We start from the raw sequence: 20,369 nt of genomic DNA on the forward strand, positions 1-20,369 counted from the left end.
GGCTGGGGGTCCCCAACCGGGCGAGGGGCACCGGGAGCCCCTCAGGCAGCCGGGCTGGGGGTCCCTAACGAGCGAGGAGCACCGGGAGCCCCTCAAGGATCGGGGCTGGGGGTCTCCAACCGGGCGAGGGGCACCGGGAGCCCCTCAGGGAGGCGGGCTGGGGGTCCCCAACCGGGCGAGGGGCACCGGGAGCCCCTCAAGGATCGGGGCTGGGGGTCCCCAACCGGGCGAGGGGCACTGGGACCCCCTCAAGAGCCGGGCTGGGGGTCTCCAACCGGGCGAGGGGCACCGGGAGCCCTGAGGGCGGCGGGCCGGGGGTCGCGGGGCTCGGCGCGGCCGGGCGCCGTTTCCAGCCGGACGGATTATGGGCGCGGACGGCGCCATGGCGGCCGCCGCGGGCTGAGGGGAAGGCGCGGGCCCGCCATGTTCGCCAGGGCGTTCCGCGTGAGGGCCAACACCAACATCAAGGGCTCGGACCGGTGAGTGCCGCCGGGACCCGCCGGGACCCGCAGCGATCCCCGGGGACCCGCCGGGACCCGCCGGGCCGGGGGACGCGCGGGCTCGGCCCCGGGGGCGCGGGCGGCGATGCCCCCGCCTGCAGCTGCTTTCACCCCCTCCTTCGATACGCTCCCGGCCCGAGCACGGAATGTGCGTTTCCCTGGAAGATGCTGCCGTAATTAATCCAGGTTTAATTGAAATGTAATGCCGAGGCCTTGGATGAGCCTCATGTGCTTATTTATAGCAGCGTTCAGTGCCTAACGGGGCTGTAAGTGAGCTGAAGAGGGGTTTTGGATAAGGACATGGAGTGACAGGGTAGGGGAAATTTTTGAACCCGAACCATCTGTAATTCTCTCATTCTTTATGTGCCTGAGCAGTGATGCTGGGCTGACCTGATTGTTCAGGTTCACTGGGCACTGCTGTGAATGACCACAACCCCCTGTGCTGGTCACTGGGGCTTAAACTTCAATTAAAACTGGGGAACAGGGAAATCTGGCTGGGCAGAGCCAGCGTGGCACTCCCAGCTTGAAATCACAGCACAAAACAGAGGCACAGGCAGCAACAGAACTGAAAGCAGATGTTTAAGGAAGATAGGAGCAGGGTAAGTACATCCAGCCTTTTCCTGATGTTCTTACATCATTTGTAAACCCAGGCACAGATGCTGTCTCCTGTGAAAAGGTGGGAATTTCAGGAACAGCCTACAAAACAGTAAGAGCAGATGTGGGAATTAGTTTGGGGGAAGGCCCAGACAGCTTTGTGAGATATTTGGGGTCGTGTCATTGCAGGAGGAAGCTGCGAAATGAGGTGGCAGCAGCTTTTCCCACCCTGAGCACTGAACAACTGGCTGAGTTGGTTCCAAACAAGGAGGAGCTCAATGTCATCAAAATCCACTCTCACAAAGGGGAGGCCATCACTGTTTACATGAACCACAGGAACCCAATTCTGTTTGAAGTTGAGAAAGTTCTGTATCCAACAGGTAGGGGGAAGGGGCTGGAGTAATCCTCTCTCTTTGCTTACCTTCCCAGTTAATGATTGTGGTGCTGTTTTGATTGCACATTTCTTTATTATCCAGCTAAGTGTTTTATTATCCAGCTCAGTTTAATCTGTGATTATCCAAGAAGAGTTTAGTCTTAAAGATGAAAAGAAACAACAGCTAGAAGTGTTCTTAATGATGTATTTTTAACTTTACTTCTGTTTTGCGACAGTGTACACTCTGTGGGTGTACCCAGACCTTCTCCCTGCCTTTGCAACATGGCCCCAAGTGCTACAGAAACTTGCAGGAGGAGCAGGTAAGAGAACTTTGTCCTTTTGCACTGCTAAAAGGAGTTGCCTCAGGGCTTTTTAGGTCTTTTCTTCACAGTGGCAAAAATGTACCTGTAACAAGTAGAAGGAATGACTCAAAAATAATTCGTGGTGGTGTCCTAAGAAGGAAACAAATCAGCTGTAAAAAGAGTTTGTGGATGGAAGAAAGTCGGTGGAGCTGTTTAAATGCAGTGACTGCTCCATGTGGGAGGCTCAGGTTTGGAAATCCCTTCTCAGGGTGATGAGCAGCCCTGAACTGGGACACAGAGCTGCCCCTGCCATTGCTCTGTCCCTTCTGAAAGTTCCTTTGCTGCCACCCTGTTTCCTGTCAGTGCCCAGGTGAACAAGCTCATTCTGTGGATAAAAAGGGGATTTATTTTGGAAGCTACAGTGCACTCAGTGTCTGCCAGGCTGTGGATTGTGCAGGTGAGGTTGGAGCTGAATTCCTGGGTTACTGGCTCTGCCACCTCATTGTGGATCCAGACTAACAGCAAAGGAGTCTGTTTGCTGGAAGCTGCTTTGGATGCAGCTCAGACTCAGCTCATTATAAACTTTAAATTGCTGAACTGCTCAAGCAGAAAAAGATTAAATTGCAGCCTTGCCCTCTACCTGGAAGTGCTCACAGAGGAAGGGATGTGTTTTTGACACAGGTGTGAAGTGGGACTCTCCCTGCTTTGTTTGCTTTTGGGGACAATGAATTGCTGGGGTGTGTAGCTGTGACAGACATCACAGCCTTGCTGCTGACTGGAAATGACCCAGTTTCTGGGGAAAAAGACTTGCTAATGGGGAAGGACATTGATGAAAGAGGCCTGAGGGTCATTCATCTCCCCTGGCAACCAGGATGCAAAGATAAGGAGCTGTGGCCACAAAGGCAGGGGAGAGGCAGAGCCCCTGCTCAGGAGGGAAAGGCACAGGCTGCCAGTGCTGCACATGGAGATTCAGTTCCTAAAAGCAGCAGTTTTGGGATATCTCTCCCATTAATTCAAATCCCTGCTGTCTGCCCTGGTAATTTACATCATTTAATGCTCACCTTAAGGCCTTGATGGGATTTCTGTCCCCAGCCACGTGGGGCTCTGGTGGCAGTTTATATATTGATAAATATAGTCGTGACAATGAACAGGGAGAAGAATCTTGCCTTTTTCAACCTCTACGTTAAAAATGTGAGTGAGATTCCTGTACAACCAAGCCGTGGAACAGCTCAGTCCTCTGCAGTGTCTGGGATGTGCCCTGCCCCTTTATGGATTGGATCCCGCACTCCACGGGGGAAAAGCGCTGCCTTAGGAGGAGAAATCGAGATTTTGCAGTCCCTGGCGTGTGCTCAGCTCGTGGTTTTGCTGAGTAACGGGAGGGAGGGGGCGGAGGAGGCGCTGCCTGAGCGTTTCATTGAGAAATGGATGCGCTTCGTTCTTCCCGCAGACCTGATGCTGCCGGGAGTTGTGGTGCCACCCTCTGGCCTCGCTCAAGTGCAACGGGGCACGCTCTGTGCTGTCACCCTGCTGGGAAACAGGTACGGGGCGTTCTCCAGCCCAGAGCCTGGCCAAAAACTAAAAAATGAAGTGAAAGGTTTGGAGGAAATCAAAGCAGAAGTGTTGGCGTGTGTTTGATGCGCTGGGAACCTCAGCGGTGGAAAATACGGCAGGAAAAAAAAATCTTAATTTTAGGGTTAGCATATCTTTGAGCTGAGGTGGGAAGTTTTGTAAATTGGTTCATTTGGACCAGTGTTTTAAAAGATTGTATTGTGCAGGATTTTCTCTGTGTCTGTGTGGAAATTCTGAATGAGGGAGTGCTGAAGCCATTGCTTTTCTCTCTCTGCTCATCTCTTCTGGCAGTGCATGTACTTCTGGTAATTTATTAAAAGCAAGAATGTCACTGCACAGCCTTCACTTCATCCAGGCTGCATTTATCCTCAGGATTCTTTGGGAAACCTCACATACCAGAAGGATAACCAGGAAATCTGTAGATGCTTGTAAAGAACAAGGACATTGTAAAAAAAAATTCAATCTCACAACAGCACAGCATATTTGTGTTCCCTGCTCCAACATCCCCTTCTTTTCCCAGAGCTCCTGTGGCAGTTGGAGTTGCCACCATGTCCACAGAGGAGATGCTGGCTGCAGGAATGAAAGGGAAGGGCTTTGCTGTGCTGCACACTCACCTGGATCACCTCTGGTGGGTACCTGCCAGGCCTTGGGCAACAAGTGCAACAGGTCTTGTGTTCATGGAACCCAAATCTGTGCCCCACTAAAACTGACCTGTCAGGTCAACTTACTGAATTATTTGGGTGCAGCTTAGATAGGACCTTTACTTAGAATTTATGTAAATGAATTAAATTTTACAGTTCAGAGATTGCAGAGAAAGATCCATGCAGGTGCCAGTGACTTTATTCAGAATAACATCTGTTCACTGTCCCGTGGTTCAAAGCAGCAAAAGGAAAGCTGTGCTCTGCTTTTTCTTCCTTTTGTAGGGAATATGGTGACAAATCTTCTCCTCCTACCTTAGCTCCCTTGGGAACAGATTGTGCTGGAGATGAGGAGCTGCAGGGGAAGGAGCCTGGCAGCAGCTGCTGCCCTGAGCCCCAGCAGCTCATGGACATCAGGGATTTGAGCCTGAAGGACAGAGACACTTGTGCAGAGCTGGGGAAGGAGGAGCTGCCTGAGGACAGAGCTGAGGGTGGCAGCCTGGAGGAGCAACCTGAGGACAGCAGGACCCCACAAGGTATTTGGGGATCCCAGTGAAACCAACCCATCTGCACCTTGGGTTTGGTGAAACCCACAGAACTCACTGCCCACCTGTCCTTTTCTCTCCTGCAGAGCAAATGGATGCACTGTTTCATCAGTGCTTTTTCCATGCCTTAAAATGCAAAGTAAAGAAGTCAGATCTCCCTCTGCTCACCAGCACATTTCTGGGCAGCCACATGGTCTCCTGCTGGTACGTGGGAAGGAGATGGAATTGGGATTTGCATGCTGGGATTTGGTCTTTAAAACGTGGAGATTGTGTGGGATATTTAGGAAAAAGGCTTTGAGTGAAAAGTGAAATCCAGTTCTTAAGTTAAACTCACTTCTGCCATCACATACTTTGATCAAATACAATCCTCATATTAAATATATAAAATTAAACTTGGATGTAAGGATTGTCCAGACCTGGATTTGCACTTTGGGACCAACCTGACTTGGCTGACATTGGTTTCACCATGGTTTAATCCCCTCAGTGGCTGCTTGCCTGCCCACAAGAACATCAGCACTAATTTCACTCATCACATTCTGTTTATCAGCTTTGGAGTAATTCTTTCTCTGTGTGATTTGTATTCCCACTGTTAAGAAACTTCTAGATTAAGAAAAAAATGAAGGGTAACTTACAACTAAAGAACTTTTAAAAAATCCATTTATAGCCCTGCTGGAAAACAACTGGACATAAAGAAATCCAGCTATAAGAAGGTGAGATTTTTCTGTTGGTTTGGGTGGTTCTGATTGAATCAATTTTAATAAGAAAAAAAAAATTTAGAACACAAGAGCAGGAGTTTAAAATCCTTGACTGCACATTTCTGCTTGCTTCAGTTCTCTAAATTCCTGCAATGCAAGCAGCACCAGAGGATCTTACAGGTGAAGGAGCTGAGCAAAGGTGTGGAGAGCATCGTGGATGTGGACTGGAAACACCCAGAGTATGTAGAATATCAGTTTTTAAAAGAGCTGGGAGTCTCTGAAAGAAGGGAGTGCAATCTGCTGCTTCCCTTTTACTCACACCAAACAATTCTTGTGGCAGTATTAAAGCATTTGCAGTGCCTGAAGGATTTTCCTCAGCCTCTGCTGCCCAAGACAGCAAAAGTGAAGACAGAGAGCAAGTGTACCATGCTCCTGAAATCATTCCACTCTATGGGGTCTCCACAAAAATGATCCCACTCTTTCAGGAGTCTGGACACAGGTAAGCACAAAAAAAAATATATTGACACCAATAAAAGTACAGTTCTGTTTCTCTCTTAGTGCCAGAACCCAACACCCAAATACTTGAGTTAAAAATTCTCTTTGTCTTCAGAAAAGGCAGCATCCTCTCAAGCAGTGAGGTGAGAAATACCATCATTAACTATGTGAAGAGTAACGAGCTGGTTGATGAAACAAACAAAAAGTGAGTACAGGTGGAAGTTTCACTCCCCTGCTTTCACAGGAGAGGCTGAAATTAGAGAAAAAAAAACAACAAACAGTGACCTGGTTTGCTCCTTCTGTGTGCTTTTGTTTTGCAGCTTTGTAAAGGTGAATGCCATTCTGTGTGACTGCCTGTTGGATAAATCAGAGCAGGATGAGATCTCCCACCTCAAATGGGATGAACTCTTGAGCAGGTGAAGCTTCTCTCAACATCCCTTCCCAGAACTGCACAGATTTATTGCCTGCAGCTCCAGCCCCGTGCTGGGAGCTGCCTGAGCTGTAATTTCCTGGAGATAAATGGGAGCAAGAGGAGATCTCACCCCTTCATGGAACAGCCTTTTGAGCAGTGCTTGTTGTCACCAGCCCTCCCCTGAGTCACACAGGTTATTTTATGTCCAGGTGCCTTGAACGACTGCAGCCCTTACACCAGGTGACGTTTTCTGGACAAGAGCCTGTGGTGAGGAAAGGAAACATTGAGCCCATTGACATCAGCATAGCACAGAGATCATCCAACAAGAAGGTGAAAAAAGAGAATTAAATGGGGGGATGAGCAGATGAGATGCCAGATCCTGAGGGCAGCTTTGGCAGTGATCATTAAACCTCAGCACTGACATTTCCAATCCTTGCATTTCCAATCATTTTTAAATCTTAGCAGTGATGTTTCCAATGCTTATCAACCTGGCAGTGATGTTTCCAATCATTATTAACCCTATAGTAACATTTGCAATCATTATTAACCCCTCAGCAATGATATTTCCAATCATTATTAACCACTCAGCAGCGATATTTCCAATCATTATTAACCCTTTAGCAGTGATATTTCCAATCATTATTAACCCCTTCAGCAGTGATATTTCCAGTCATTATTAACCCCTTAGCAGTGATGTTTCCAGTCATTATTAACCCCTCAGCAGTGATATTTCCAATCATTATTAACCCTTTAGCAGTGATGTTTCCAATCATTATTAACCCCTCAGCAATGATATTTCCAGTCATTATTAACCCTTTAGCAATGATATTTCCAATCATTATTAACCCCTCAGCAGTGATATTTCCAATCATTATTAACCCTTTAGCAGTGATGTTTCCAATCATTATTAACCCCTCAGCAGTGATATTTCCAATCATTATTAAATTTTGTAGCAGTGATGTCTCCAATCCATAGTAAACTGTGAGCAGTGATGTTTCCAATCATAATTAACAGGTCACCAGTGATATTCTATTTATTTTTAAGCCTTCAGCAGGTGATGTTTCCAATCATTCTTAATCCCACAGGTGACAATTATCAAGAACCTTGAGCTGTATGGTCTGGACCCTCAGTGTGTGGCCAACACCCTCCAACAGAAGGTCCAAGCCAGTGCCACCATCAGCCCAGCACCAGGAGCAAAGGACAGAGTCCAGGTCCAGATCCAAGGCAACCAAATCCACCATCTGGCCAAGATGCTGCTGGGTAAGAAGATTCTGGTTGCAGCAAAACTGTGATTTTCATTTCTTGAACTGTTCCTCAGCTGAAGTGAGCTGTTGCTTGTGTTGCAGAAGAATATCAGCTACCTCGGAAATACATCCAGGGGCTGGAGAAAGCTCCAAAGCTCAGCCACAAGAAGTAGGAGGCAAAGCTGCAGGGATTGCTCAGTTCTGTTGATGGCAATGTTTGCTGCCAGCAAATCAAGGATCAGGTACAGGCCCTGCTCATTCCAGAATGAGACCTGGGTGTTTACAAGGTCTGCAATTTGTCCAAATGATAATATTGCTCCAGGTGTTCATTTTTTCATATAAAAATAAAATCTGAATAAATCCTTTGGTGTTAATCCTTTTGTGGTTTTTCTCTTGGAAATTGGTAGTGAAGCATTGGATGCTGCAGTGGGTTTTGGGTGGTTTAATATTCTTGTTTTGCATCTTTGATCAAGGATGGGGAATAAACCTCCACTGAAATGTGAGAAAAAAACATTCCAACACAATCCTGGCACAGTGCAGTGTGTTCTGCCATTGAGTAAAACCCATTCTGGTTTAGATTTTATCCTTTTAAACATTTCCAGATATTTCAGCACTGAGAATGAACTGTATTTGCTGGATTTCTGTAGTTTATATTCTTTTTCTATATAAAAATACATTTTAATGTATGACATGAGCTGTAATTTATCACAGGTAGAAGTTCTGTCAGCCCCAGGTAAAAAATTAATGGAACACTTCAGTCAGCTCTTACAGGGGTGGATGTTCTTTAGGAAATTTAAATTCACTTCTAGGAAGGATTCCTGTATTTCCCTTTGAACTTAATCCATTGAAGTTCCATAGGAGGAGACCAGAAAAAGAAGTCCAAGAGATTTCTTTAATTTCTGACAGTTTTATTATCATTGTCTCTTACACTGTCTGCATGTGAACAAATAGTTCCAGAACCTTCAAAAAAAGCTGAGAGTGAGACATTTTGTAAAAATGCCATAGAATCACTAGGGAGTAGTAAAAATAAATTACAGCATTGCAAAAATGCATTTCACTTTGCCATAGAAGCTCTACTATTCCATCCTGTACACATTATTTTACAGGTTTTACAGTAGCCATGGAAAATAAACTCACACGACCTAGGCAAGACAATTGCTAACCAAAGGCACTGCCAACAGGATTAAAGAAGGGGCAAATACTTCTAAAACCAGCTCAGCTGACCCATGAGAATCTGAGTTTCAGCACCCACCAACTCTCCAAATGCCCCTGAAATTGAAAATCAGAAATAAACGAGCTTGCCCTGCTGGTGGCAGGAGGGTTTCAGCAGCACCCACAGTGATTGCATACCAAGCCATGCCTTCTGCAAACTGTCCAGGACATGCTGGGCCAGCAAGGGACAGGGGACACCAAAACTCACCAAAAATCATCATCATAAAAAAAGGAAACCTGCACAACTTTTAGCCAGAAAGAAAAGGGATTTCAAGCCAAGCGCGTGGCTCTTCCCTCTGAGAGCCACTGGCAGTTTTTACAGCGTTCTTCCCCACGGTGGAACTGAAGTATTTATAGGGTGCTGCCAAGGCTCAAAGCACCAGATAAACGGCATTGAAAGGACTCCACAAGTGAGGAGTGAAGTGCTAAGTCTGCCCTGAGGCTGCCAGCCCTTGGTAAAGGTTGTTGGTGTAGAGAACAGTACAGCTGGAGGCTCCTCTGCACCAAACCCTCTGCTGGCACAGCAGGAGCTGCAGCTGAGCCTGCCACAAAGTGCTTTTCACACCAGCCCAGGCCTCCAAGTGATGCAGTTCCTCTCATAAGGTTTAGAAACAAACACGCTTCAAATCTGGAAAAAAAAACTAACACCCCAAGCAGTCACCTTCCAGCAAGAAACAAACCAGTTCCTCATCCCTGCCTGGACACAAGGGGTTTGTCACACCCCTGCTGTGGGACAGGAGGGACAAGGGCTCTGCACAGCTTCCTCCTTAGCCCAAATGCAAAGTTTTCACACTTAAGGGAAAAAAAAAGGCACTGAGGTAAATTTGAGAGTCCTCCCCGTCCCCAAACCTGCTGGCTCCCCTCGCCCTGGGCACAGGTGGGGTGACAGGGAGCTCCAAGGGCTGTTCATGAGCTCACAACCCCTGTCCCTGCTCCATCCCAGCCCGGCTGTGACATCCCCTGGGTGTGAGCAGAGGGAGGGCTGGCCCTGGCTGTGTGCAGAGTGCCTGGGACCAAGCACTGAGGGTAAACACGGGCTCATCCTCTCCCCGGGAATCCCTGGAGCTTTCCCAGCCCTGCAGCGATTCCTCAGCACCAGGGACTGAGCCTGCAGCTCCAGGGTTTGCTGAGGGATGCTCGGCTGGTGGCAGCCCTGAGACAGGCAGAGAGGGACTTGCTGTCCTCTCCTGACTCCCAGAGACAGCAAATCCTGGGAACAGCACCAGTTGAGAGGGGGAGTGAGAACAGGGCACAGGGAGGGTGTGACAGGGACAGCAGGGCTGGAAGCACAGGGGAGGTGAGCAGAAAGCATCCAAGGACTGTAATTCCCTTACTTGGTGCCACCTCCACACCCAGCCCAGGATGGGGCTCCTCTCCCTCGGGGCCAGGCACCTTCTCAGCTCCAAATCTGATTTGTGAAGGGGTTTTGGAGCTTTCCTGGGCTCCTCTGATGGACATGTATTGCTAAACCCTCCACACTGAACCCCCAGCCTGTGCCCCAACCATCACCTTTATACTTCTCAAACAGAATTTCTGGAAACATTAAGTACCAATTCCTACAGAGTAGAGAACTGGTGAAACAATGGCTAACTTAGCTAAGCATCAGGGGCAGTTACTGTAATTCAGCTCTTTTCAAAATCAGAAGTCAAACAGAATCAAAAGGAATGCTTTTCCTGGGAATTACTATCACCAAGCTGCAGCAATATTTACTAACAGACTGTTGGGGTGTTGCAGCTGCCTTGGTGTCATAACCTGGCATTTGCCTGAGCCCTCAACAAGCCCAGGGCTTGCTCAGAGCTGCAACACCCACGTGGTTTGGTGCAAACCTCCTCCCCTTGTCCTGCTGCTTCCCCTGCCCTCCTTACGAAACCAGAACTGGGCCACCAGGGCACCGTGGGCCCAGCACCTCCCAACAGGAACAAGCAGCTCACTGGGACAGCAGGAGCAGCAGGAGCTGCTCCAAACTCCAGCCAGCAGGTGGGTCCTGTTGGGTGTCACACCGAGGATTTTCCACGCAGCCTCTGCAGCGGGTGCAGAGCCAACCAGCAGCTGTGTCTGCTTCCTTGAAGCTGGTTCAAAAACAGGCTTGGACTGGCTCTGGTGCTGGGAGAAGAGGTTTCAGAAGCAGAAAATGCAATAGGATTGCTTTAGGGGTGCTGGGAGCCAGTCCTTATGGAAGGTTGAAGAGGGAGAATGACTACTAAGGTGTCCTGAGAAGTCTTTTCATTTAAAAAGTCTCTAGCTTAGTCTGATGCCCAGTGCCTCCTGAAGGTTATCCAGGCTTGCCTCTGGCTTCTTTCAGGGTCTGTTGCAGTCTCTGTTTGAACCTCTCATATTTCCTGTGCACTTGCTGGATTTTCTCCTTCTCCTCTTTGTCCAGGATCATCAGGAAGTTCTGCAGCTCTGGGATGGAGAACGCGTCCCACTGCAAAAGCAGCACAGAGGCAAAGTGAGCACACACCTGGTGGGCTTTGTGGGTTCTTACCTCTGCATCTGTGAGGAGGAGCAATAAAATACATTGCAATGTGTCTGATCTCAGGGATTTTAACCTCATGCTGTGATAGAGATGGGATAAGGGGCTATAGCATGAAGGACCATACCCCAGTTCTCCCACAGCACAGGAAGAAGAGCCCTGCAGGATGCAGCAGCTCCCAGCATTTGTTTTACTGTGGTGGGGAGCAAGATTTCAACCAAAAACTTACTGCGATTTATTGCCTGACTATCCCCGGCTTTTACTTAAATTAGTGGATTACTTATAACAGTGCTCAGCTAATCTAATTAGTGAGGATTAACCCTGGGGCGGCACTGCTGGGTTCCACCAACAGATTATGGAGTGCCCATCAGAAGTGGCCTCAGCATTTTCCCAGCTCAATTTTGAATTGTTTAAAAAAAAAAAAAACAGATCACTTAGGAGCAGTAAAATACCAAGCAGCCCTGTCAGAGGGAAGCAGTTCTCCACATTAGTGTGAGAAGCAAGGAAAAGTCACCCACGTACCTCGACTTCCCCCGTTTCGTTTTCCTTCAGCACAAAGCTCAGCACGTCGGTGTCAGGCCCTGCCAGCAGCCGCAGGTACAGGGGGTACTCGGTCAGGGGGAGCTTCTGGAAAAGCACTGCAAGGACAGCAGACACCCCCAGTGAGATCAGGGCTGCCAGGGCAGGGGAAGCTCAGCTGCAGCATGGAAAGGATGCTCAGGATCACAGGGCTCTATCACAGATTCACAAGGATCCTGTAAGGTCTCAGCCCCTTCTGAAAACAATTCCCTGTTAACCTGAGCAGCATCACCTCCTGACACCCCAGTGAGTCCAAAGAGAAGCCAAACTCACCACCCCAGGGAGAGCAGGCAGGTGCCAGGCCCTGAACTCACCTTGCCCATCTTTCCTCATCTCCTTGAACAGCGCAAACTTCTGGGGGTTATCCACCACCATGAACTTCTTCAGGAGCCCCTGGATCACCTCGCTCACCGTGGTGGTGCTGCTGATGTGCAGCTGCTTGATGGCATCCAGGGGCAGGTAGAAGGAGGTTCTCTTGTCTGTCATCTCTGCCAGGTTCACGTCCTTGAGGGCATCGTAGATGGACTGGGGCCGGATCCCGGCCGGCACCGTCACCGGCCGCCGCAGCTTCAGGTGCACCTTGATGAAACCAGTGTAGGTGCCATCGTCGTTCTGGGGCACAGCACACACACACATCAGCTCCAGGCAGCTCTTCCAGACCCTGTTCCCACCACAAGAAGCTGGGAGCTGCCCCTGCTCTGGCAGTTTCGGTGTTTCTCATTAATCATGTTAAAAGTACCCAGTAATTTCAGGACAGTCACTGAATGACTCATCCCTTCCTCTCGACTGTGGGATCTTGTTTTATTTCAAACCAGCCCTGCTACCAGGCAGTTATGGAAATTCCATTACATGGAATTTGTAGTTGCACTTCATATGGATTCAAAATCCCTGGTTTGGCAGGATGTCCCAAACTTATTCCTTATGTTTTATTCCCCATTTAAGGGATTCTCACATCTCCGTGTAACAGATCATCCCTGGATATCAGCTGCTCCCACCACAGGTCTCTTACCCCACCCTCAGCTCCACAAAACTGCAGGAATCAGGAGAAAATCCTGCTTCTGCACAGTCCACCCAGGAAGCCTGGCAGAGTGAGGGCAGAGCACCTCTCTCTAGAAAGGTTTTGTGTTCCTAAATCCATCCCCACCAGCTTCTGAACTGCAGCCCTGCTGCAGTGACTCATCCCCACTTGGGCTCACCCATCTGGGACAAGACTTTCCTGGCAACTCCTTGCCAGAGATCAGTGCCAGCAGGAAGGGATGGAGGCAGGGAAGGGTTACCTGGGCTGCCAGTGAAGCCAAGCAGGAGGAAAAGCAGCTTGGCAGCCACCCCTAACCCAGTGACACCTTCCCCACAGGCTGGCCCCGTTCAGAGCCCACAGAAACCAGCAGCAGTCTGTGTGTGTGAGGGGAAACCAGCCCAGCACGCACCAGTTTCATCAACAGGCAGTTGGTGACCTTTGCATTGTACTTTTCAATCTTCTGCTTGATCTCCTGGACGGTCGGAGGCTCGGGTTTTTCTTCTTCTACTGTCTGTGCCACATTCTGCAATCACAAGAGGGGCTTTAGCTGCTTTGTGTGTTGGGTAACACTCCATCTGTTCAGCTCCACGTTATCCTGGGAAAGCAGGAACAGATCCTGCACAGTGATGGCACAGGTGAGAATGGTCCCAGAATGTGCAGGATGCCACCTCCCAACCCCAAACCACCTCTGCCACCAGGGCAGGCAGTGGAGGGCAGCACAAAAAAAGGTGGCACAGAGCAGGAAAACATCCCAGTACAAACCAGGGCAAAAAATGCAGCCTTTAAAACCCATTTCCAAAGCAAAGCCACCTGCACCTGGGAGCATTTATATCCTTCCTGCAATACAAGAAGAAAAATCCCATCCTATTTCCAGGGATGGTGACTGTTCCAACACCTGGCCACCCTTTCATGAAGAAATTGTCACTTATGCAGACCAAAGCTCCCCTGCAGCCAGGAGGGCAGGTCTGCACAGCACTGCCTGCTTTATCTGCTCCATCTGCAGCAAACAGCCTCTGTGAGTCTTGGGCAATGCTCAGTGGGCTGGATCTCCGAGCTCTGCTGCCTTCCCAGAGCTCTCCACCTTCCCTGGTGACAGCCTGGGAATGCATTTTGCCCAGATTGGATGTGGGCTTGCTCTGAAGCTGGCATTAGCAGGGAGCAGAAAGCGTGAAGGGATGTGCCATCAAGGCTGGGAAGGCTCAGAATGAAAATTATAACATCTGAGAAGGAAAAAAAAAAGAGGGGAAAGGCAGCTTGGGGAGCAAAGCTTGTCTCACAGGCAGCCCCAGAGCACACAGGACAAGGACACAGCAAGCTGAACATCAGCCAGTATTGCCCAAGGCTACTCCTGGTATTTCTTTCAGGAGGAGGATCAAGCAGAGGACAAACTGAAGCCCTGGCTGCAATCTGGCAAGGCAGCTGCAGTCTGGGACTGGGGATTCACTGGGGCCATTCATGATTTCCCAGTTTCAGAGCAGGGAACAGCTCGAGGCACCCAGGGGACTCAGTGACACTGGGGTGCAGCTCAGGCACTGCAGGAGAGGGAGAGGGGCTTGAGACAACAGCAAGGAGTGACAGGACAAGGGAGATGGCTTTGAACTCAGAGGGGAGATTTAGATGAGATATTGGGGAGAAATCCTTCCCTGGGAGGGTGGGCAGGGCTGGCACAGGTGCCCAGAGCAGCTGGGGCTGCCCCTGGATCCCTGAAGTGTCCAGGGCCAGGCTGGAGCAGCCTGGGACAGAGGGAGGTGTCCCTGCCATGGCAGGGGTGACACTGGATGAGCTTTAAGGTCCCTTCCAACCCAAACCATTCCATGGCAATAAAGGCAAAGCTTTCCTGGGTTATTTGAGACCTGCACATAAATATCCCTTCATCAGAACTTCCCAATCTGTCAGAGTCCTGTGGCTCACACTGTACCAGGTCTTGGCCACACACACATGCTGGGCTGGCAGGGGAGTCCTTAAAAATCATCTTTAGAAATCATGCTGAGGGTTGAGAATTTGAATTCCCTGTAAGTTAACAGAAGATGAACTCTCAGAAACCCTGCACTTCCTCCTGTGACAGCACTGAGACAGGCACAGCTGTGCTGCCCCCACCCCAAGCACAGGGAGGGGGGCAGGGACCCCCGGGACTGTCCCCTCCTGCACACAGAGAGGGGCAGCTGCAGAGCTGAGGGCACCACAACATCACCCATGGCACAAACACTGCCCAGCACGGAGAGCATCCCTCCCTCCATCCCTGCATCTATCTCTGCATCCATCCATCCATCCATCCATCCATCCATCCATCCATCCATCCATCCATCATCCCTCCCTGCATCCCTGCATCCATCTCTGCATCCCTCCCTGCATCCATCCATCCATCCAACCCTGCATCCATCCCTGCATCCATCTCTGCATCCATCCATCCATCCATCCATCCATCCATCCATCCATCCATCCATCCATCCATCCATCCATCCATCCATCCATCCATCTCTGCATCCATCTCTGCATCCATCCATCCATCCACCTCTGCATCCATCTCTGCATCCATCCCTGCATCCATCCATCCATCCATCCCTGCATCCATCCATCCATCCACCTCTGCATCCATCCCTGCATCCATTCCTGCATACATCCATCATCCATTCCTCCATCCCTGCATCCCTCCTCCAGACACACACAAAGTGTGTTTTGCTTTTGGCAAAGCAAACCCAGCAGCTGTGCCTGTCCCCGTCCCTGTGCCTGTGCCTGTTCCTGTCCCTGTGCCTGGGTCTGTCCATGTGCCTGTCCCTATCCCTGTGCCTGTCCCTGTCCCTGTCCATGTCCCTGTCCATGTCCATGTGCCTGTCCCTGTCCCTGTGCCTGTCCCTGTGCCTGTCCCTGTCCCTGTCCCTGTCCATGTCCCTGTCCATGTGCCTGTCCCTGTCCCTGTCCATGTCCCTGTGCCTGTCCCTGTGCCTGTCCCTGTCCCTGTCCCTGTCCCTGTCCCTGTCCATGTCCCTGTCCCTGTCCATGTCCCTGTGCCTGTCCCTGTGCCTGTCCCTGTCCCTGTCCCTGTCCCTGTCCATGTCCCTGTCCCTGTCCATGTCCCTGTGCCTGTCCCTGTCTCTGTCCCTGTCCCTGCAGCCTGTCTGTCCCCAGGTCCCTGCCCTGGTGGGATGTCCCAGCTGAGGGACACAGCTGTGGCAGCAGTTCAGAGCCAGGGAGCAGCTGGGTGTCCATGGAGGGACAGGCACAGCAGGGGCCCGGAGCAGTGCCCCAGGGCCTGGCAGCAGGCACAGGCAGGGGAGGAGGGTTTTGGCTTCCAAGAAACCCAAACCACTCCCAGCAGGAGGGGCCTGGCTCAGGAGCACGGCACTGGTGTCACACCATGTCACCTCAGTGCTCACTGTCACAAACCACAGCCAGCTGTGCTGTCCTGCCTTCCCCACCCTGAGCAGCTCAGGGGTACCTGCAGCCTGCCCAGCCCCTGCCACACCCTCCCAATCCAGGGAAAAAAAACTCTGATAATTGATTTCATGCATCTATCCCACCACAGGCACAGTGCCAGGGAGTGTCACAGACAAAACTCAAGACAAACTGCAGCCCCAGGGATCCAGAGTGGGGCCAGCCCAGCTCCAGGAGCTGTTTGGGAATGGGGGAGCCCCATGAGGGCACTGGGGATCCAAGGGCTCAAGCCTTCACCTCCTGCCACTCAAGTGATGCTCAGGCCAGGCAACACCATGAGCCCCCCAAGCAGGGAGCACCCACCCATCAGTCCTGCACAGCTGAATATTCTCCCAAAAATAGCTACATTCTGCTTTTCTGCTTCCAGACCCAAACCAGCACAGCCTGGGAAGAGCAGTGCTGCTCCTCCTGCAGTGCATGACCAGATCAGCCACTCCTGCTCCTCACAAATCAACCCCAACCCCCAGCTGTGCAGTTTCGGGTGCAGAATCTGCAATTCTGACTAAGGGAAGAAAAACAGAAGCTTTTAACCATAAACCGTTGCCACATTTCCTGTTGTACTGTGACAGGATGAAACGAACTGGTAACAAAACCACATCTCTGATCTGCACCTCAACCCTGCTGGGCCTGCCTGGAAAACAGGGATGAGCCAGCTCAGATATCCTTGGGGAGCAGCTGGGCAGTGTCTCATCTTGGGACATCAGGGTGGCAGCCAGAGGAATGGGCACAGACATTGGGGTGGCAGCCAGAGGAATGGGCACAGGACATTGGGGTGGCATCCAGAGGAATGGGCACAGGACATTGGGGTGGCAGCCAGAGGAATGGGCACAGGACATTGGGGTGGCAGCCAGAGCAATGGGCACGTTCCCAGTGCCACCCTCATGTGTGACCAGCAGGGAAACCACAGGAAAAGCCTGAACTGCCAGGAAAACCTGCTGAAAACACTGCAGGGCCAGAGGTGGGCACGGCCCAGAGTCAGCAGGTGAGGGCTGTGCCAGTCCTGTGACAGTGCCAGAGCCCAGTGCTGGCTGCAGTGACACACCCCACATTCAAAGAGCACCTTCCCTGCACCTCTCACCTTCTCCAGTCAACTCCCAACTTAAAAACCTTTTTAAAGCAGCCAAGGGATCAGCTCTGCATCATTCTAGGCCCCTGGTTTGGGAATCACAGCTCCAGGTGGGACCCAGGAGCTGTTCCAGCATAGCCCCACTCCAGGAGCTCTGGAACTGTGACTTCACCAGCAGCCCCATGGCCACCATCCCTGCACCCCTATAGCCACCATCCCTGCACCCCTATAGCCACCATCCCTGCACCCCTATAGCCACCATCCCTGCAGCCCCATGGCCACCATCCCTGCAGCCCCTGGCCACCATCCCTACACCCCTATAGCCACCATCCCTGCACCCCTATAGCCACCATCCCTGCAGCCCCACGGCCACCATCCCTACAGCCCCATGGCCACCATCCCTGCACCCCTATAGCCACCATCCCTGCAGCCCCATGGCCACCATCCCTACAGCCCCATGGCCACCATCCCTGCACCCCTATAGCCACCATCCCTGCAGCCCCATGGCCACCATCCCTGCACCCCTATAGCCACCATCCCTGCAGCCCTATAGCCACCATCCCTACAGCCCCATGGCCACCATCCCTACACCCCTATAGCCACCATCCCTGCAGCCCTATAGCCACCATCCCTGCAGCCCCATGGCCACCATCCCTGCACCCCTATAGCCACCATCCCTGCACCCCTATAGCCACCATCCCTGCAGCCCTATAGCCACCATCCCTACAGCCCCATGGCCACCATCCCTGCACCCCTATAGCCACCATCCCTACAGCCCCATGGCCACCATCCCTGCAGCCCCATGGCCACCATCCCTACACCCCTATAGCCACCATCCCTACACCCCTATAGCCACCATCCCTGCAGCCCTATAGCCACCATCCCTGCAGCCCCATGGCCACCATCCCTGCAGCCCTATAGCCACCATCCCTGCACCCCTATAGCCACCATCCCTGCAGCCCCATAGCCACCATCCCTACACCCCTATAGCCACCATCCCTGCACCCCTATAGCCACCATCCCTACAGCCCCATGGCCACCATCCCTACAGCCCCATGGCCACCATCCCTGCACCCCTATAGCCACCATCCCTGCAGCCCCTGGCCACCATCCCTGCACCCCTATAGCCACCATCCCTGCACCCCTATAGCCACCATCCCTGCAGCCCCATGGCCACCATCCCTACACCCCTATAGCCACCATCCCTGCACCCCTATAGCCACCATCCCTGCAGCCCTATAGCCACCATCCCTGCAGCCCCATGGCCACCATCCCTGCAGCCCTATAGCCACCATCCCTGCAGCCCCATGGCCACCATCCCTGCAGCCCCAGGGCCACCATCCCTGCAGCCCCATGGCCACCATCCCTGCACCCCTATAGCCACCATCCCTGCAGCCCCATGGCCACCATCCCTGCACCCCTATAGCCACCATCCCTGCAGCCCCTGGCCACCATCCCTGCCCCTCACTCCCTGCCAGTTCTCCTCACCAGCTCTTTGGTTAATGAATTGCAAGAGCAGAGCCCTGGGGATGGATCTGGCCCAGCACATTCTTGGCAGTCTGATCTGGAGGCAGGAGTGGCCAACCCTCCCTGGTGTGCTCAGCATTCCCAAAGCACAGCCCCAGCTCTCCCTCTGGCTCCTTGTTCACACTGCAGGAGCATCTCAGACATCTCCTCTGAAGGGATTTTATCAGCTGGGCCAATAAATCCTCAGTTTTTCTGCTTATTAAGGAAAGATTTGCTTTAAAACACCACAAAACAAAGGCTGGAGAAGCCCATGTGAGTGTCCCTGGATGTGGAGCTGCAGTTCAGAGCAGCATCACCTGAGACCACAAACAAAAGGACTGGAATGAAATGTGAATGTTTCAGATTTGAGTCAGAATGTTTCAGATTTGAGTCAGAATGTTTCAGATTTGAGTCAGATTTTATCAGCTGGGCCAATAAATCCTCAGTTTTTCTGCTTATTAAGGAAAGATTTGCTTTAAAACACCACAAAACAAAGGCTGGAGAAGCCCATGTGAGTGTCCCTGGATGTGGAGCTGCAGTTCAGAGCAGCATCACCTGAGACCACAAACAAAAGGACTGGAATGAAATGTGAATGTTTCAGATTTGAGTCAGAATCGTGAGGACCAGCAGCTCAGAGCTCAAATTCAGCTGCAGCAGGGAGTGGTGGCAGCTTGGGGACATTGGGGACAAGGCTGTCACCAGAGCTGGGACATCTCTGCTCTCACAGAGCTCTCCATCCCTGCACAACACCCAACACCTGCCCTTCAACACCCACTGCCAGGGCTCACAGCACTAATCTGGGAAAGGATCCACTGCTCCAGCACAGACAGGCAGGGGGGAGAACCATACAAGAGATCTGTACCAAAAAACCCCCAAAAATGTAAATACCCCCAAGATTTCCCTCCCTTTGAGAAATTCAGCTGGGGTGCTGTGCTTTTCTTGGGGTTCAGAGGAAAAGGCAGCAGACAGGAGAGCTGGGATGGCTGCTGCATTTCGGAGAGGTTGGAGCGAGGGAAGACAGCTCCGTGTTTTGATTGCCATGGAGATTTCGCTTAGAAACCGATTTTCCTGCCACAGCTCAGCCCAGCACCGAGAGCTGACAGGGTCCATCCAGGGAGCTGCATCTCGGGGGGTCCAGGGTGGGGGTCTCTGCATTGCACCATGCCCGGCCCCAGCTGGGTGGCTGCACCCCAAAAACCTGCACCCCAAAATCCTGCACCCCAAACCCTGCATCCCAAACCCTGCACCCCAAAACCCTGCTCCCCAAACCCTGCATCCCTAAACCCTGCATCCCAAAACCTGCATCCCAAACCCTGCATCCCTAAACCCTGCATCCCAAACCCTGCACCCCAAAACCTGCACCCCAAAACCTGCATCCCAAAACCTGCATCCCAAAACCCTGCACCCCAAAACCCTGCACCCCAAACCCTGCACCCCAAAACCTGCATCCCAAAACCTGCATCCCAAAACCCTGTATCCCAAACCCTGCACCCCAAACCCTGCACCCCAAAACCCTGCACCCCAAAACCTGCACCCCAAAACCTGCATCCCAAACCCTGCACCCCAAAACCCTGCACCCCAAAAACCTGCACCCCAAAACCTGCATCCCAAAACCTGCACCCCAAAACCTGCATCCCAAAACTCTGCACCCCAAACTCTGCATCCCAAACTCTGCATCCCAAAACCTGCATCCCAAACCCTGCACCCCAAAACCCT

At 51.6% G+C, this 20,369-nt stretch overlaps 2 protein-coding genes across 6 annotated transcripts in view; one reads left to right on the top strand and one right to left on the bottom strand.

Annotated features, from left to right (window-relative positions):
* The first annotated feature begins 335 nt into the window (after window positions 1-335).
* Window positions 336-7,727, top strand: EIF2D (eukaryotic translation initiation factor 2D). Its single transcript, XM_079327296.1, has 15 exons — window positions 336-479; window positions 1,284-1,474; window positions 1,704-1,787; window positions 3,217-3,307; window positions 3,859-3,966; window positions 4,262-4,512; window positions 4,608-4,725; window positions 5,186-5,231; window positions 5,352-5,455; window positions 5,557-5,715; window positions 5,827-5,916; window positions 6,032-6,127; window positions 6,333-6,453; window positions 7,209-7,383; window positions 7,470-7,727. Exons 1-15 carry the CDS (start codon window positions 424-426, stop codon window positions 7,538-7,540), a joined length of 1,761 nt encoding a protein of 586 aa, XP_079183422.1. The 5' UTR covers window positions 336-423; the 3' UTR covers window positions 7,541-7,727.
* Window positions 7,728-8,254: 527 nt separating this feature from the next.
* Window positions 8,255-20,369, bottom strand: part of RASSF5 (Ras association domain family member 5) — a gene marked incomplete at its 5' end in the record, with an annotated part of 28,505 nt that continues 16,390 nt past the window's right edge. For all 5 annotated transcript variants that reach the window (XM_079327482.1, XM_079327485.1, XM_079327483.1 and 2 more), the window contains 4 exons: window positions 8,255-11,004; window positions 11,575-11,690; window positions 11,946-12,243; window positions 13,059-13,172. In XM_079327482.1, coding sequence (XP_079183608.1) covers window positions 10,852-11,004; window positions 11,575-11,690; window positions 11,946-12,243; window positions 13,059-13,172 — 681 coding nt within the window. In that variant the 3' untranslated portion in view covers window positions 8,255-10,851. The remainder of the gene's footprint in view (window positions 11,005-11,574; window positions 11,691-11,945; window positions 12,244-13,058; window positions 13,173-20,369) is intronic.

This window comes from Erithacus rubecula (assembly GCF_903797595.1).
Source record: "Erithacus rubecula genome assembly, chromosome: 26".
In the NCBI taxonomy this organism is placed as follows: domain Eukaryota; kingdom Metazoa; phylum Chordata; class Aves; order Passeriformes; family Muscicapidae; genus Erithacus; species Erithacus rubecula.

Bases quoted from the DNA above. Each gene is read 5' to 3' on its own strand.
- EIF2D (XM_079327296.1), top strand. From the start codon at position 424: ATGTTCGCCAGGGCGTTCCGCGTGAGGGCCAACACCAACATCAAGGGC. The intron at 1,788-3,216 runs GTAAGAGAACTT...TTCTTCCCGCAG, and splicing joins GAAACTTGCAGGAGGAGCAG to ACCTGATGCTGCCGGGAGTT. The intron at 7,384-7,469 runs GTAAGAAGATTC...CTTGTGTTGCAG, and splicing joins TCTGGCCAAGATGCTGCTGG to AAGAATATCAGCTACCTCGG.